This window comes from Pygoscelis adeliae, unplaced genomic scaffold (genome assembly GCF_000699105.1).
Source record: "Pygoscelis adeliae isolate BGI_AS28 unplaced genomic scaffold, ASM69910v1 Scaffold14, whole genome shotgun sequence".
In the NCBI taxonomy this organism is placed as follows: Eukaryota; Metazoa; Chordata; class Aves; order Sphenisciformes; family Spheniscidae; genus Pygoscelis; species Pygoscelis adeliae.
Window position 1 is genome coordinate 20,974,317 of NW_008825109.1, and position 15,636 is coordinate 20,989,952.

General features: G+C 44.1%; 1 protein-coding gene across 2 annotated transcripts in view; it reads right to left on the bottom strand.

Annotated features, from left to right (window-relative positions):
- Window positions 1–15,239, bottom strand: part of DCX (doublecortin) — a 71,654-nt gene extending 56,415 nt beyond the window's left edge. Inside the window, exons 1-2 of one of the 2 annotated variants that reach the window (XM_009327840.1) lie at window positions 14,873–15,239; window positions 3,885–4,225 (exon numbers count right to left, since the gene is read on the bottom strand). In XM_009327840.1, the coding sequence (XP_009326115.1) occupies window positions 3,885–4,225; window positions 14,873–15,236 (705 nt within the window). In that variant the 5' untranslated portion in view covers window positions 15,237–15,239. The remainder of the gene's footprint in view (window positions 1–3,884; window positions 4,226–14,872) is intronic. The other variant, XM_009327839.1, reaches the window with a different exon arrangement.
- Between the last annotated feature and the right edge of the window lie 397 nt (window positions 15,240–15,636).

A 15,636-nucleotide genomic window follows, 5' to 3' on the forward strand; every position in this document is an offset into this window, starting at 1 on the left:
CAAAGCAAGGTGCAGAAAGCAGAAGATGGGCACTGGGCTGTCAGTGATAAAATAGCCTCTTTTCCAGAAAAACACCTACTTATTGTACACCATTGTGAGAAAGAAGCTCAAAACCAAGCAGGACAGTAAATCTATACAACATTTGCAAAGTCTAGTTCAGACTATTGCATTCAAAATATCTGAATGCAACTTCATCCGCAGTCTCAAATTCTGTTTTCTAATTTGGTTTATTAACGACATGAGGCAGAAACTGTCATCGTGTGTTTATAAAGTAGCCAGTGCTCCCAGGAATCCAGACTTATCTGGGACACTGGATATAATTAAGAGTTTAAAAAAGATAAAGAATCTACCAAAACAACTGCTTTCCAACATGATCCACAGATCAGACCAAATTCAATCCCACATATGTATATATTATATATATTACACATCTCAACACAACAGCAGTGGTAGTCATGAAACCAAGTGCTGAATTTGACCCACTAATATTTGTTTAATGCACTGCATTCTTTGACCTATAGCATTTCCTATATGGCCATGAAAGTTCAAAAGTCACATCTCTATTGTGATTCTCTGTCACGACTCATTTTTAGTCAGCAATTTGAAACCCCTTTTGAGTTCCGGGGTGCCCATCAAGAGGTGATATGCTCCAAGGAGGGCAAGAGCTCAAGTACAGACAGACAAGGCACAAGGCATTAGAAATATGTGCAAGACCAAGTTAAATAAACTACTTAAACATGAGATGCTAATTTAGCAGTTTCAAAAGGGCCATATTTCTACAGACAACCTAAGACATAAAAAGAAACAAAATTTCCTTAAAAAAAACCCCTCACTGTTGTTTTGAGTGTTACATTTATTCAAACACACCCCATCCAGCTCTCAAATTAGCTGCTTTCTCACTCCAAATGCAGCAGGTCTGCAGTGCATAGAAATGTAATTATTTACACACCACTATCATTGCCACTACTGTCTGTACTTCTAAAGCGTCTTGATTACTCTACTGATGAGCACCATGGAAACGCCTATAAATAAAAGAATCATCTCCCCTCATTAAGTTACAGCTCATGGACTGAGGAAGGATGATTTTCCTTTGTACGTTCCTTTTGTAAATTTTATCATTTCACAACAGAGGGAGTAACGTGCCTCTGATGACACTCAAGGAGACAGACTGTCGGGATTCTTGTCAGTATTTCAGCTTTGAGCAGCTTGCGTTTTTGCATGAATATTTTCTCCTGAAAATAAAGTACTGTTTGTCAGAATTAGGCATTCAATAGTCTCTTTCTAATGTCAGAATCAGACATGCAAAAACCTCTAATATCATGTCGGAAGGTTAGATTTTATGGAGCGGTATGTCATGGAAACCCTAATAGCTAACACTGCACCCACAGCAGAAGCTTCTAGCTCTAGCTTCAACACTAAGAACACACATAGGTGGACGATTTCAAATAAACTTAGATTAAAAAAAACAAACATTGAAGGAAACCTTCCAATAAAAACAAAGCCTTGGTGAACCAGGTTTGCTCTTCAGGAAGCTTCAACAGTAATTGATGCTGCAAACAAATATCAAACATTCCATTATTGTCAAATCACAAAATCTCACTCTTTTCAATAACTGCAACACTGCATGTACATTCGCATACGGTGAAACTCTCAGCGGCACCTCTAACACACAATGAAATATCACATTTCATAAAATGGTGAATTATAAAGCCAGCAAAACAAGTTAAATGTGATATCTTAACTCAGACTTCACTGAACTCACATTTCTGCAACATAAACTGATGGTGAAGTTGTCAGGTTGCCCCAGTCAAAACAGTGCTGAATTAAGGCACCAGTCACTGTACAGCTATCGGAGCCTGACATGAGGAAAACAAGAATGCCTTTTATTTTTTGATTCAAGAAGAGTCATGTATGGTGTCTGCTATGGACAACAGTTTGCACTAGGAATTGCTAAATTACATAGATCTTTGTGCCCCTTGCTCAGCTGTAGCCCCACGCAAGGCAGCCACTCCAACAACAGATCGCAGTCTACCCCACAGCAGCGCTACTCTAGGCAACCTGCAGCTCGAGAGCAAGCGGCATTTCCCAAATCCCCACTTAGGAATTAACACAACTTCACAGGCTGGTCCAGTCACCGGGCCACAAGCTAGTTCAGTTTACGGGCTGATTTGGTCTCGCTCTCCAGTCAGAGGTGGAGGGCGAAACACCCCTTACTCCTGTAACTAGCTAAAAGGTGGAGAAGAGAACAGTTTGGTGGAAGCTCACGCAGCACCATTTCTGCACACCGTCCAAAGCCACATCTCGCCTCCAAAATGCTGACTGTTTTCAAAGAACTGAGGCATTTTACAGGTTCAGATTAAGATCCTCATTCACAACCGTGAGAGCGACGGGACTCTGTGTGTCAGCATGAGTAGGCAACTGCTTCAGGCCAGATCCAGATCCATCCATTAAACCCTTTGTAAAGCTGCTGTGATTCAAAACGCATGGTCCTGTGCCCATGTATGATTTCCTCAGTGGGGACGGATCACTTGACTCTCTCCTTCCTTTTCCCCCAGCCACTTCCAAGGTTTCCAGTACATGATTCCGCGTATCACTGCTTATTTACAGCATGCTACTGTATCTATGGACAGTCACAGCTGGAAAGTCACCCACTCGTGTATAAATTATACATCTTATGAAGAAAAGGTGCTGGGTTGAGACAAGCAGAAAGAAAAGCTTTCACAGGCAGATGAGATTTTTGTATAGCTGAAGCTAGAAGCAGCCACCAACTAATGCGCAGGATACAGAGGCTGGGACAAAGCAAGAATATCAGGTTAGAGTGACATGCTACTCTCAGCTCCCAGACACTGCACCTGGACTGTGCAGGACACTTTGAGCCTATATTTGGGGTTGGAAAGATGAACATTTTCATATGTAAAGTCTGCATGTTAGTTGGACACGTTGCCTAGGGTTGGCATGGTATTTCAAGTGGCAATATTTGAATAATTTTCTCCAGAGATAAGAAAGTTAATTTAAAGCAATAGCATCAGTCCCTAGAATAGCTAGCATCCAACCCCCACTCAAGAGCTGTGCTGCCTCAGTCCAGAATCTGGAGCAAGAAAAATAGCGACAAAAATAAGATCATCCCTCAGTTACAGAAGACACAGAACTGTTAAATCAAGCTCGGAATTTCCCTTGAAGAATCTAGCTCTTCCCAGTCCCCAAAGTTATCCTCCGCATTCCTTTAAGGGTTTTCATAGATACAGCAATACGAAATGGCTTATTGCTGTGTAGCTGCTAACAAGAGACAGATGTTTCCTTCAGTTCCAGGAAAATGTAGACATGAAGCACATTATGATGGCCCACTAAATATTTTTGACCCAAATCCCTTTCTGCACGTTATCCCTTCATGCATTTAGTCAAGAAAATGCAACACAGTTCCATGCTTTTCCTGCTAATTACTGAGCTAGACAGAAGGGCATGCTTGAATCAATTACTTTATCTTAGCAAGCCTTCATCTGAGGGCAAGGAAAGTCAAGCAACACATTTTCACTTAGTGAATCCAGGGCTCAAGAGTTCTTGCAATTACTTCAGCGCCAAATCAACTGGTGGCTGTGAGCCGAACTCCCCGTGTTATTTATTTAGCTAGTCTGGAAGACACGCACTGCACGCTGGCGTGCAGGATGGAGCATCTGTTTCACTCAGACGGTTGGCTACATTCTTTACTTGATATTAATATCAGTGAAAATTTAGTAACTTAACCACTGGCATGAGAAGTCTGACTTCTAAGAGAACAGATGGCAGCGATCATCTCAGGTTAATTTTAGGCTTCAAAAATTGTTCTGAGTCAGCAAAGTTTCAAGATAAGAGAAAGAAAGAGACATAGCATCTGTAAAATTTCCTACCTGTTTCCCATCCAAGGTATACAGCTTTTTGACCACTCCCGTCTCCAGTTTTATAGCTTCAGTGATATCGGTGAGAACCTGCTCAAACGAATGGGCAGTCTTCTTGTTCAAGAGCACACGGACTGCCTTCCGGGGCTTCACCCCACTGCGGATGATGGTTACCAGCTTGGGACGAACAAAATCTTTGTTCTCCTTTGCCTGGGCGCTGTTGCTGCTGGCCAGAGACTGAGGTGCTTTCTGGTTGGCAGATGTCTTCACATTGACAGACCAGTTGGGATTAACATTCTTGGTGTATTCCACCTTCTTGAAGAAGTTGTCAGATGAGCAGACGTAACTCTCCCCTTTTGAAAGAAATGAACACCAGTCTAATTCCACAGTTATTACCATAAGGCTGCTGAAAAACAGACACTATACATTTCCCCCCATTAATCATGTAAATCATTAATCATTGTTTTCATTAGCACTTCCATGACAGCTTGTTATTAAAACATTTTGCCTTATTTTAATTTTATATTTATGCTTATTTAACATACGACTAGTATTTCCCCAAAGTAAGCAAGTCAGCCATAGCTTGCATCAGCAAATACATACTACCACTCAGTCACATGAAACAGGGGTTAAAAAAGGTTGAGAGTTATACAGTTATTTAGGTACCTGAAGATGCAACTAAGCTGTCTAAAAGCTCCTAAACACCAAATTAATTTAATCACCTAAATTATTTTGTGAATTTGCCAGCTTCCTCTCCATCTTTACAGACCTAGCTACTACTTCAGTCTGTCATCCCTGCCAAGAGGATATCAACATTCATCCACAAAGTGCCTTTTACGTCATGCCTGAAGAACAATAAAAATCTGGTACTGAGCAGTCTCTACCAAAAGCAGCTTTGATAAATCTAGCAGGCATAACAAATATGCTTCCTTGTAGTGTCAGTGGTTTATTAGAGGACAGACCTAGTGGCAGCTGAGATAAAACACTACACCAAATACCACTGCTTGCTTTTATATGGCTGGTACCAACCAAAAATATATTAAATCCAAATTTAGACATGGTAGAGAGGGGTTACACAGTCTGGTTAGTAATTAAAAAAAAGCCCTTCCCTATCCCATCTGAAATTAGTCTCAAGCTTTGTCTGTAATTTACAGGATCCTATCTACCTAAGGTTTTAAGAGCACCTTAAAGGATTCGTAGGATCTTCTTTTGCGCCCGCAAATCTGATGGATGCTAGAAGAGTTATTTCTAGAATGAGACTGTAAAACAGTATCCCGAAAGGAATGTAGCTGTATAGTCTGAAATGACTCAGGCTGCTGAGCACTTGAGGATGCACTGAAAAAAAAAAAATCAGTCATTGCTAGAGGAACAAGCTTTTCCCTCACCATTAGATAAAATTTTAATAGGCTCTGAAGGCATAACATGGGTACCCGTAGGATCTTATGGAGTTTCTTTTGGTGTTCTATTGGGCTGATCTCACAGAATGAAGCTCTTCAAATATTACGATTGGTTCGAAATCAAAATATAGATTTAACTACTTTGAATAAGAAAAAAATCCTTCTTCATATAAACAGACTGGCTGCATTTTCTTATCTGTTCCTTACTGCAAACTCCAGAGCCTGGACATCTTTGAAAAGCCTACCTGACATCTGAGTCGGGCTTTCCATTACAGGATCTCTAGGGCAGGATTTGACATCCAATTGGCAAAGGTGTGAATATGGATTTCCAAACAGCCCACTGATTTCCACAGAATTTTACGGTCCAGGCGTGTAACGTATCCAGTATAGTGTTGGTATAGTCATCCTTCTGCTGACTAAATTGCATTTTTGATGGAGGCACTGAGACGATCCCTTCACAGAACCACTCACAGGTCCACAATAAACAGAAGGCTTCAATGGGCCTAAAACAACGGTCTGTGTAGCATTTATGTCCTTATTACCGCTAAGTGTTTGATGTCACAAGCAGCCATAGAAAAGATGCAGAATGCTAACTCTTTTTTAACCCCGACTTGGTACCCAGTTTGCCAGAAAGTGATGTGTACTCGTGGTGCTTATATCACCAACTGCAGCTTTTCTCCATCTCCCCAGTTGCATAAAATGACCAAAATCATTTACCAACAGGAAGCAGATATTTTGTTTTCCCTTCTGAAGATGGAACAGAAATACAGAAGGCAGAAGAGAGCTAACAAAGTTCATGATGAACACCGTCAGTTGGGCATTTTATCAACTAGCGTACCCCCAACTAACACAATAATCCCACCAGGAGGTTCTGTTGGCTTGAACAAACACTATAAATGTGTATTTGAGGCACGTATGCCGTCAGCAAAACCCCTCAATAAACTGACTGTGTAGTACCTGTAGCCAAAGCTCCTTAATTCCTTACATTTCTTGAATCTGACTCAATAGAAGCATAAAGATACCTCACAGAGTACCATACATTATAAAGAATTCCCATGGGAGATATTGTTTTCCAGAAGTGCTGAATACTTTAAATCTTTCTGATTAATAAGTGATAAGCGGTGGTTTATTCATCTGCTTCAGCCAAGCAACGCCAGGTGCAGCGGGGGCCCACGCTTCTCTCCGGTTTCACAAATGAGTGTGAAGTGCAGCCAGGGGAGTTTGAAACGCTCACGGGGAATTCGCCCTCCCTCAGAACCTGAGCCCTCCCGAGCCCGTGATCTCTGGGCGGCAGAGACTTTATAAGCGTGCTCAACAGAACTGTAGCATTATCCTTTGAGAAAAGGGATTGCTACGTTCAAATGCAATACTAGGAATCGATCTGAATACCATTCTCACCCCTGCCCCAGGCCTGCCTGTGGCAGTCCCTGACCTCACCTGCACCTCTGCTTCCCTACCTGAAAAACAGAAGTAGCAATATCTGCCACTCAAGTGCCGCAAGGCTTGACTTTCATCTGTGTTTAAATAATACTTTGGGATAGAAGATGCCACAATGAAAGAAAGTATATATTTGCGCTGTGTTCTATAAACACGTGAGGTGTTGGAGCATATTTTCCATTAATAAATTCCATGTTTTAAAGTAAGCAGAAGAGATTGTTGGTCTGTTTGGTAGAGTATTATTACTCTTAGTTCCAGCTGAATCATTTGAAATTCTTCACTGCACACCATAGCTGTCTAGTGTATTTACAACACTGAAGGCAATAATGGCACGAAGGCAATACTATTCTCCCAGGCTTTGTTTCCACAAATGTGATATTAGGTAGTTGTGCCTATATACACACTGGCCTTTCAAATTATGCTCACAGTCACAAGTGGAAAATGCAATCTGCCCTTTCTCACTTTGTTTCATTTAGACCAAACCGTAGCAAATATTTTATTGAATTCTAAAACTGGACATAAATTTGCTTGGAGTGACACTTCAGAATAGCAGTTCAGAATAGCAGCTCTTCTCAGCATCATTTCTGCAGTATAGCTCCAGGGGGGAGGAGCTTCTCTTTCCTTCTTCCCTGACCTAAAGATGTAACCTGAAGCTTTAACTTAGTTTAAAAAAAATCACTTCAGCTGATGTCTTCCCAAACTCAGTTTATAATAGCAAATAGCAGCTAAATTATCATTCAGGTTCCTCAGTGAGGCACAAGCCTTCTACCGTTTGCCAGCCAGGAACACGTGCTATTTCACTTCCCACAGCTGAGTTTTACCCAAACCTTACCATGAGGTGGTAGCAGGATCGGGCAAGCATGGGCTGAAGACCCGTGAACTTTCCAGCTTTGAACATGCGTACTGCGGCCAGAAGATCACAAAAGAGAGAAATCTTACGGGGAATAGTGCTACTACAGAAAGAGGAGCAGTTTCTTGGTTTCTCTGCTGCACCTACCTATGCTAAGCCTATAATGAGAAGTCAAGGTGCACAACTGTGCCAGTCAAAGAAATAACTGATAGACACGGCATAGTTGCAGAAGACATGCGCAGCATAACAGAAGGAAAGGGGAAGAAGCGGATATGAGATTTTGTCAAAAACAAAAGAAACAACTCCAAGAAGTATATTGCTCCCCAGCCCTAAGCATGAAAATCTATGCACAAATATTTTCAGGAACATGTCTTTAGAAAGCATGCAGTTTTGTGTGTGAATGCGCAATCTAGCTACTACACATCTACACTGCACATCTACATGTGCAGAAATCCAACCATAAGCCATGAGAAGGTATGACGAACAGCCACGTCATTACTTCCAAACAAAACCCCAAATGGCAGCCCCAAAGAGACGCACTCATGCATCGGGGGCAGAAAGCTTCTGTAAGAGTGAGAAGCATCATCCTGACAAGACCCCATGTGCACCACATGGTGAACACCACACTATGGGCATGACACCAATGGTGCTAAGGAACAGCACTTTTTTTAGTGCAGTGCCAGGTCGGTGCAAGATGCCCTTTCCGCACTGCGAAACCAAAGCCCTGCAGGATGATGCACACTTGTCATCATGCCAGCGTGCTCCAGAGGTGTCACAATTTCTATCGTGCCACAAAACCAGCCAAGACATTTATTTATTCCTTCTATCCCGCCCTTAGCAATAGATGGACTGACTGCAGACCTTTGACCTTAAGTCACGATCAGCACATTTGCCATTTGAAACCATGGCTTGTTTCACACTGAATTACTCTGGCTACAAGTGCGTTACACATTACTGTGCTACCAATTTGATAGAAGCACAAGGCGATTATTCAGCTCGTAAAGAAGGGATGATCTCAAAGATAAGATTTGCCTTAGAGAAGGTTTCTTAGAGAAACTCTAAGCTCAAGATGAGCGCTAATCCTTCAACCCTCTTATAGCAGCTCCTTGTGACAGTACTAAAAATGACAGGCTGTGCTTTCAGAAAAAGTTATCCTTTCTCAGCATGCACCAGCAAGTTTTCAAGTATAGTGAACTGCGGGCAGAAGTCTTGCGAGAAAAAAAAAGGAAAGCTGGATCGAGGCCATTTTGAAAGTGTAACTGCTAAGAGTTATTCCAAAAACAGTCTCTGTGGGCTGCAGTCAATTATTTGGGTTGTTAGCTCTTCTGTCGCAAAGTTGGGATTGTGCTACTGTGCCCAGCTTTCACGTTTCATGGGATTTACTATAACTTCAATAGGAATTAAGTGGACTTAACACCTTGCAGAGTTCATTACACATGGTGTTAAAGTAGGCCTTCAGTTTCAAATGCATGAACTTCCTGCTACTTTATGCATTAAAAAGGATCTTCCTCTGCCTCAAGACCTACTCCACCATGGCAAAACAAACTCTGGAAGAGCTTCCTTCCTTTGGCTCTTCCACAGGGAGCTCTCACATGAGAGAAGCACCTCTTGTTCTGTTGAAAAAGTGAAAGAAATGCGTGATTACCAAATCACCTTCAAAACCACACGACGCCCATAAAGGAATTACAGGACCACGCCAGTCCTAGCGCGACAGCCAGAATGAGCAAGCAAATAAAACAGAACCACAAGGATAAGTTTTGTTATATAGGATGCAAGTAGCCAAGCTGTCAGGACAACAGCTATCAAAAACAATGCCACAGGTTACCAAGACTTCAGTATTGGACTACATGAATTTCAGTTTTCCAGGCAAACTGGAACATGCACAGATTGGGTGGAGATTTCAATACACTTCCTAAAAACCCCTCAGTCCCAGCACACACCAGGCTCTGTACAGCTCCAGGGTGGAGCCCCTCCTATGATTACTTTAAACACTCCTGGACAAGATTCTGGAAAAGATTCCCCAGGGCATGACAGGATACAAAAATCTTGCAAACACTTTCTGGAATATCTCACACAGTCCAAGAACATTTGCAATGAAACCCCGCTGAGCAAAACAAAATCCTATTCAGCTTTTTCTAGTGTTTAATCTGAGGTAAGAACAAATCTCAGACAAGTAGCCCAGCACAGGACAAGGGCATAAATCCACCCTCAGATGGGCCCTCCGACCACAACGCAACGGGGGCTTGTGCCCTGCCGAACAGCCTGAGCATACCAGGAGCTCAGAAGGGAGGAACTCTACTGCTTCAACTAAGTGTTGAGTCTCCCAAGTTCTAGTTTTAATCTGTGTCTGCATTTCTGCCTTTACTAACCATGTCTAATCCATGCTATATTTGTATTTGATGGGTTTATTTCCACATGTATTTCTGACCCTGACCATACACAGCAAAGGACACTTAATTCACATGAAATCAGCCACTGACTAGAAGCAGGTCCAAAGTCCACTTATATAAAAAACCTGAAAGATGCAAGCACCCCCAAACCACTGAAAAAGGCTCAGTAAGGGAATGAAAGCACTTGAACAAAGAAAGCTCAGAGCTCTGACTTCCATTTTTGTCTCGTCTACAGACTTTGGACAAACAAGTCAAACTGCTTTCCTGCATCTCAGTTCCTCATCAGTAATAACACCTTCTTCTACCTTGACGTGTTCAGACCATTATCTCCCTGGGCAGGAGCTCTCTCTCTTCTTACACATTTAAAATAGTGCTTTGCACCGTAGGATGCCCCATTTGGTCAACGCCTCTAAATACATTGTGACAAATGTCTAATCTTTAAAAGTGGGGAATTCGGCTTCTGGGGAAGCGTCAGTCCCTCCCTCCAGGAGAAACAAACCAGTCTCCACCAGTATTGAGGTTAACGCAGAGCTGCAATGGCTTCAGCAGCCAGGAGTCTGCCTTGTGCCTTTCCCTCACTCTCAAGTCGCACCTCACTGTCCCTTTCATTAGGTCAGGAAACTGCTAGTGGGGCCATATGGGAAAGCAGCAAAATTATGGAGTGGACTAAAAAAATAAAAATCTTTTGTCTCACAAAGAGCTCATTTGTGGGACAACAGGGACAGCGAGTTGCAACCTGAGTTTGGAACAGGTGGCCAAGAACAGCATTTCTTAAGCCATCTTTGCTGCTGAAGTCAATGCATAACATTAGCTTCCACCTTTATCCAGCCCTCCATTCAAAGAAAAAGAGCAATCAGAGCTGAGGCAGGGAGAGCTTGCCATCTCATCACAATAGGTCTACAAGAACATAGAGGCTCAAAATGAACCAAGGAACAAGCCACCCTGTCCAGATGTCAAAGGCAACTAGATTTTAATAGAAACTTGGATGACAACGTAAGCTGCTCTGCTATCAGCTTGAGCAAGGCTGGAAAAGATGGCACATGATTTTTTTTAGTACCTTTCATATTCAAGTTTTCTCACAGCACAAGGCACAGAATTAACCGTTACAACAGTGGCTCACCAATATTCTACAAAGGCAGCTTCATATATTGACTTCCTAAACCCTTGGTCACTAGAACCAATTATAGTATGAAAGGGAAAAAAGATCACCTGGTGCTCTCGTCCAAAAAATTCACTTATTGACTAGAACCACCATGATAGAGAGTAGCACTTGGGCTCAATATCCACTCCTGACTCAGCCAAGAGACTAAACAAGTGGGAGATGCTATCAGCAATTTACCTGTAGTCAGGATTAGCTGTAGCAGTGCAGTAATAGGATGCTGTACTGCATTAAGCCAACATATATATTAAGGAGGAATAGTCCTAATCAATGGCAGCATATGCATTATTTACAAATACATTAAAACTGAATGCTGAAAATAGGGAGTCAAGATTAAGACGCTGACTACAGTGATGGAAGATGTCCACTATGAGTGAAAGGAGGGAGAAAAAAAATGATCAGACAGGTGGATTTTGAGAGAAGGTCATTGGGAGACATGGACATAGACAGCTCTCTGGTGCAGGAGGGAGTATGGAAAAAGCAGTCAGTGACAGGTGAGGAAGAACTCAGCAGGCAGCAAAAAGCACCTATGTGACAGCGTCCTGGTGTGCTTCCAAAATGTGAGACATTAGGGTTCAGTACAGGAAAGGACCAAGAGGCACATCCCAAAGAGTAAGATCAAAGAGTAAGAGAGACTTCACTTGTTCTGTCTTGGACAGACTGGGAAGTAAAACATCCATCCAGAACCTTATGAGAACGACCCTGAATACCAGGGAAGAAAAGACTACCAAGTCTGGGTCTGGAGACCAAAAGGGTTCTTTCCAAGTCCCATTTAAATAGCAGCACACCAAGTGGGTTTTGTTCACCTGAAATGTCTGCCTCAAGGATATTGGTACCGTGCAATGCCATTCTCTACTAGTAATCAAGTACTTAGAACATGATGTGAAATATTATCAGTAACTCACCAGCTTTTGCAATCAAACTACTGAGATGAGCCTCTCTGATGACTTCTTTTCCTAGGTTCCACATGTTTATTGGAAATTACAGTAATAAATTAGTCACATTATAGCAACTAGAACTGGTTTAGTTACCCTCAGTGTCCAACCAGAAAGCTGATTTATATGGCAAACATATACTGTTTGTGTATGTACTGTTCTTGTACGTCACAGCGCAATTACTCTGACGTTCTGTTTTTCCATGCATGTACCTAGTACACAGTTATACAAACACCCAAGCTAATAGCATAGTTTACCACAAGGTTGGTTACAACCGTGGTATTATAAATCAAAAGTAACATCTTGCCCAGATTGCTTTTCTACAACAGATGCGTAGGTCATCCCTAGAAATATGGGAATATTGTTATCATTAAATGGTCAATAACAGCATGCAGATCTCCTTCTGCATTTTCAAACACTGGATTCCTTTGTTTTCGCTCTGCTCAGATTGTATTTTCCTAGCTGATGCTCTGCTGAAGACAAAGCCACACAGGCAATCCTATTTCTGTTTTAGTGCCACTTCTTCAGTGCCGTTTCCAGATACCATTTTGGCAGAACAAAGCCAGAACCCAAATGCCAGCATCTTCTGCCTGTACCTTAACCAGTAAAAAATATTTTCAAGAACTAGGTACCTTCTTTCCTGCAGCAAAACCCAGTGTAAAGCAGGTATAACAACTAAAGGTGTCTTAACTTCACTGACAAAAAGCAGGAAGAGTGTAAAAGGAGGATAAAGAACTGCATTTTCTCCTGAAGATTTACATAAAATCTAGGACAATCAGGACTGAGAGCTGCCATTAGAGAAAAGCTGTGGCCATATTAAGAGATCAGAATGAAACATGGCAGAATCTCTAAAATTAAGGGAGGCCACACCTCCATTTGACAGCTGTAACTGGGCTGAGAATAACTCCACTAGGACTGCATCATCTCTCTGAAAGGCAGCAATTTCTTCCCAGTAAAACTCCTCTATGGAAACCAATATTTATTCTGTGTGCTTGTCCCCACAAAGTATTTTGAGGAAACGAGCATCCCACTTGACAGATAAGGAATTCTAGGGAGAGATGCTTTAGTCAAGGTCACACAATGACTCACTGCTGAGGCTGCCCCTGCAGTTCAGTGGCTCACACGCTCATATCCATTGTCTTTTATTAAAGGCAAAAGCCTTGTGGATTTTCTATAGTCACCAAATCAGCCAGGTCATCCGCTTGGAGGAAAACATCAAGGAACAGGGAAGAGTAACTTCCCTCTTGCAACAGAGTAATCAGGATATGCCAGGTCCAAACAAAGAATAGAATATCTGAATTGCTCAGGGAAGAGAAAAGCAGGGTGGCTGTGGGTGTCCTCCGTGCACCCCACTTTGGCTGCGCCGCCAGCAGAGCTTGCCCATGGCCATGCCTTGGGGAAGGAGGCAGGACTGACCATGTAGCAATTTCATCCTGGGGGTCCTCCTGACACTCCCCGAAAAAGGCAGCACCCATGGCGGCAGCCCACTGCTGCAGAGGGAGCTCCCCACGCACAGACAAGGCTGGCAGCTGATCTCCACAGGAGCAAGCCTGCCCCCAGGTCACCCCCTCCAGACAGAAGGACTGATTTTTGACTCATCCTTCACCCCACAGTCCAAGTGACACTCAGAGGAACAGACACACCGACACCTTCTCTAGATACAGGGATACACTCAGACCTGCCATGCAGGGGATGCCTTCCCGCACTCCCCCACAGACCTACCAAAGCAACCCACCCCACCACACACAATCCCTGCAGAAACACTCCCCTCCTACACCCCCTTACACGCACACACTCCATCTGAACATCTCAATACACCTCCCTTCCATACAGACCCTGCGTGAACCATATTCAGACACAGCACATGAACTCCCAATGCCCCCTCCACACACATCACTATGCAAGAACCCCCCCCAGCACTCCCCCTTATACACACACAGCCCAACACACCTCCACACACTCCCTGAGCACAAACCCCAATGCATACCCTGTGTGTGAACCCCCCCAAGGAACCCCAACACCTCCTCTGCAATTAACCCTCCTTACACCTTCCTCCGCACACACATATAAAACCCCAAATTTCATCAAGTGCAACCCATCCAAAACACCCTTGTCCATACACACACCGTTCATTAACTTCCTCCCCAAACAGACTGCATGAACTCCCAACACACCCCTCCACACACTCCCCAAACATCGTAAAAACCCCCAACACCCCGCCTCCCACACATCCACCACACACACACTGCATGCACCCCCAACACCCCACTCCCCACACACTCAAGTGCCTGCACAGCCCTGACCACACCCCTGTACACACACATTGTACATGAACCCCTCAAAACACCCCCATACACAGAGCGCATAAATCCCTCCCACCCCCATTACACACGCACTACACGAATCCCTCAGCACCCCCCGCTTTACCCATTCACACCCATCCACACCAGTGGGAAAACCCACATCACTCCTCAGCCCCTCCCGCACCCATCTGGGGGACCCCCCCCCTAGCCCAGACAGATGTGGGGACACCCTCAGACAGCCCCCCGAGCGACAGACACAACCGTGTCTAGCCAAGAGTAAGACACACCCCTCTGGCTCCACATCTGCAGCCGAGCGAGCATGCTGGGGGACACCCCGGGGGCTGTCAGCCCCTGCACTGCCACCCTCTCCCGCACCTCTCTGGAGGGGAAGGCGAACGGGCAGGTCCAGCACAGAGGGGCAGAAGCACCCCCGCGCGACCGAGGAAATGCGACCTTAAGAGCAGACCCAAGTGGTGCAGCCCCCTTCCTACCCCGCCTCCTCACTGCACCAGACAGCGATGCCAGTTACCTTCCTCCAGCTCATCCATGCTCCCAATCTTCCGCGACCCATCGATGGTGTAAATGTAACGGACTCCCTGAGGCAGATTAATGTTGTCAGACAGGGACCGGGTCAGGTCAGCCAGGAGAGCATCAAAACTTCGGAAGCGGTCAGAGGACACGGCGTATACAATCCCCTTGAAGTAGCGGTCCCCGTTGCGATAGAAACGCACCTTCTTGGCTTTCTTCTCGTTGCTCAGTGCCTGTAAGGTCCTGGTTCTGTAGAAGCTACAGTGAGCGCTGTGAGTGGGGCTGGGCAACCCGTTCATACGTGAGCCTCGCATGTTTCTGGACGCCTTGTCTCTTTCGTCAAAGTGTCCAAAATCAAGTTCCATAGTTTGGTGAACCCTAAAGATCTGAAGCTGAGCAGGAAGGAGATGGGGAGAGAAGGAGTGCAAAGGGACAGGTTAGAGCCAAGCAGGGCGAAAAACGACACTAATGCAAGAGCTGTGTCTGGAGCAGGACAGATGTATTTGGGAAGCGCCCCCTCCCCTGACCCAGATTTGTATCGATTCTGGGGACTGAGGGTAGGAGGGGTCCTCGCATTTTGAAAGGGATCCAGCTACTGGGGGTAGGGAACACGTTTCTAGAGAGCTGTCTGCTCCTGCACCTGGGAGTTTTCAAAGTGCAGTAAATTGGGATTTGGGGCCAAAGGCATACACGGCAATCACAACTCAGCCCCAAAAAACTCGTCCAAACACCAGTTGGCAATGAATTAAACCTCTGAGCCCTGTG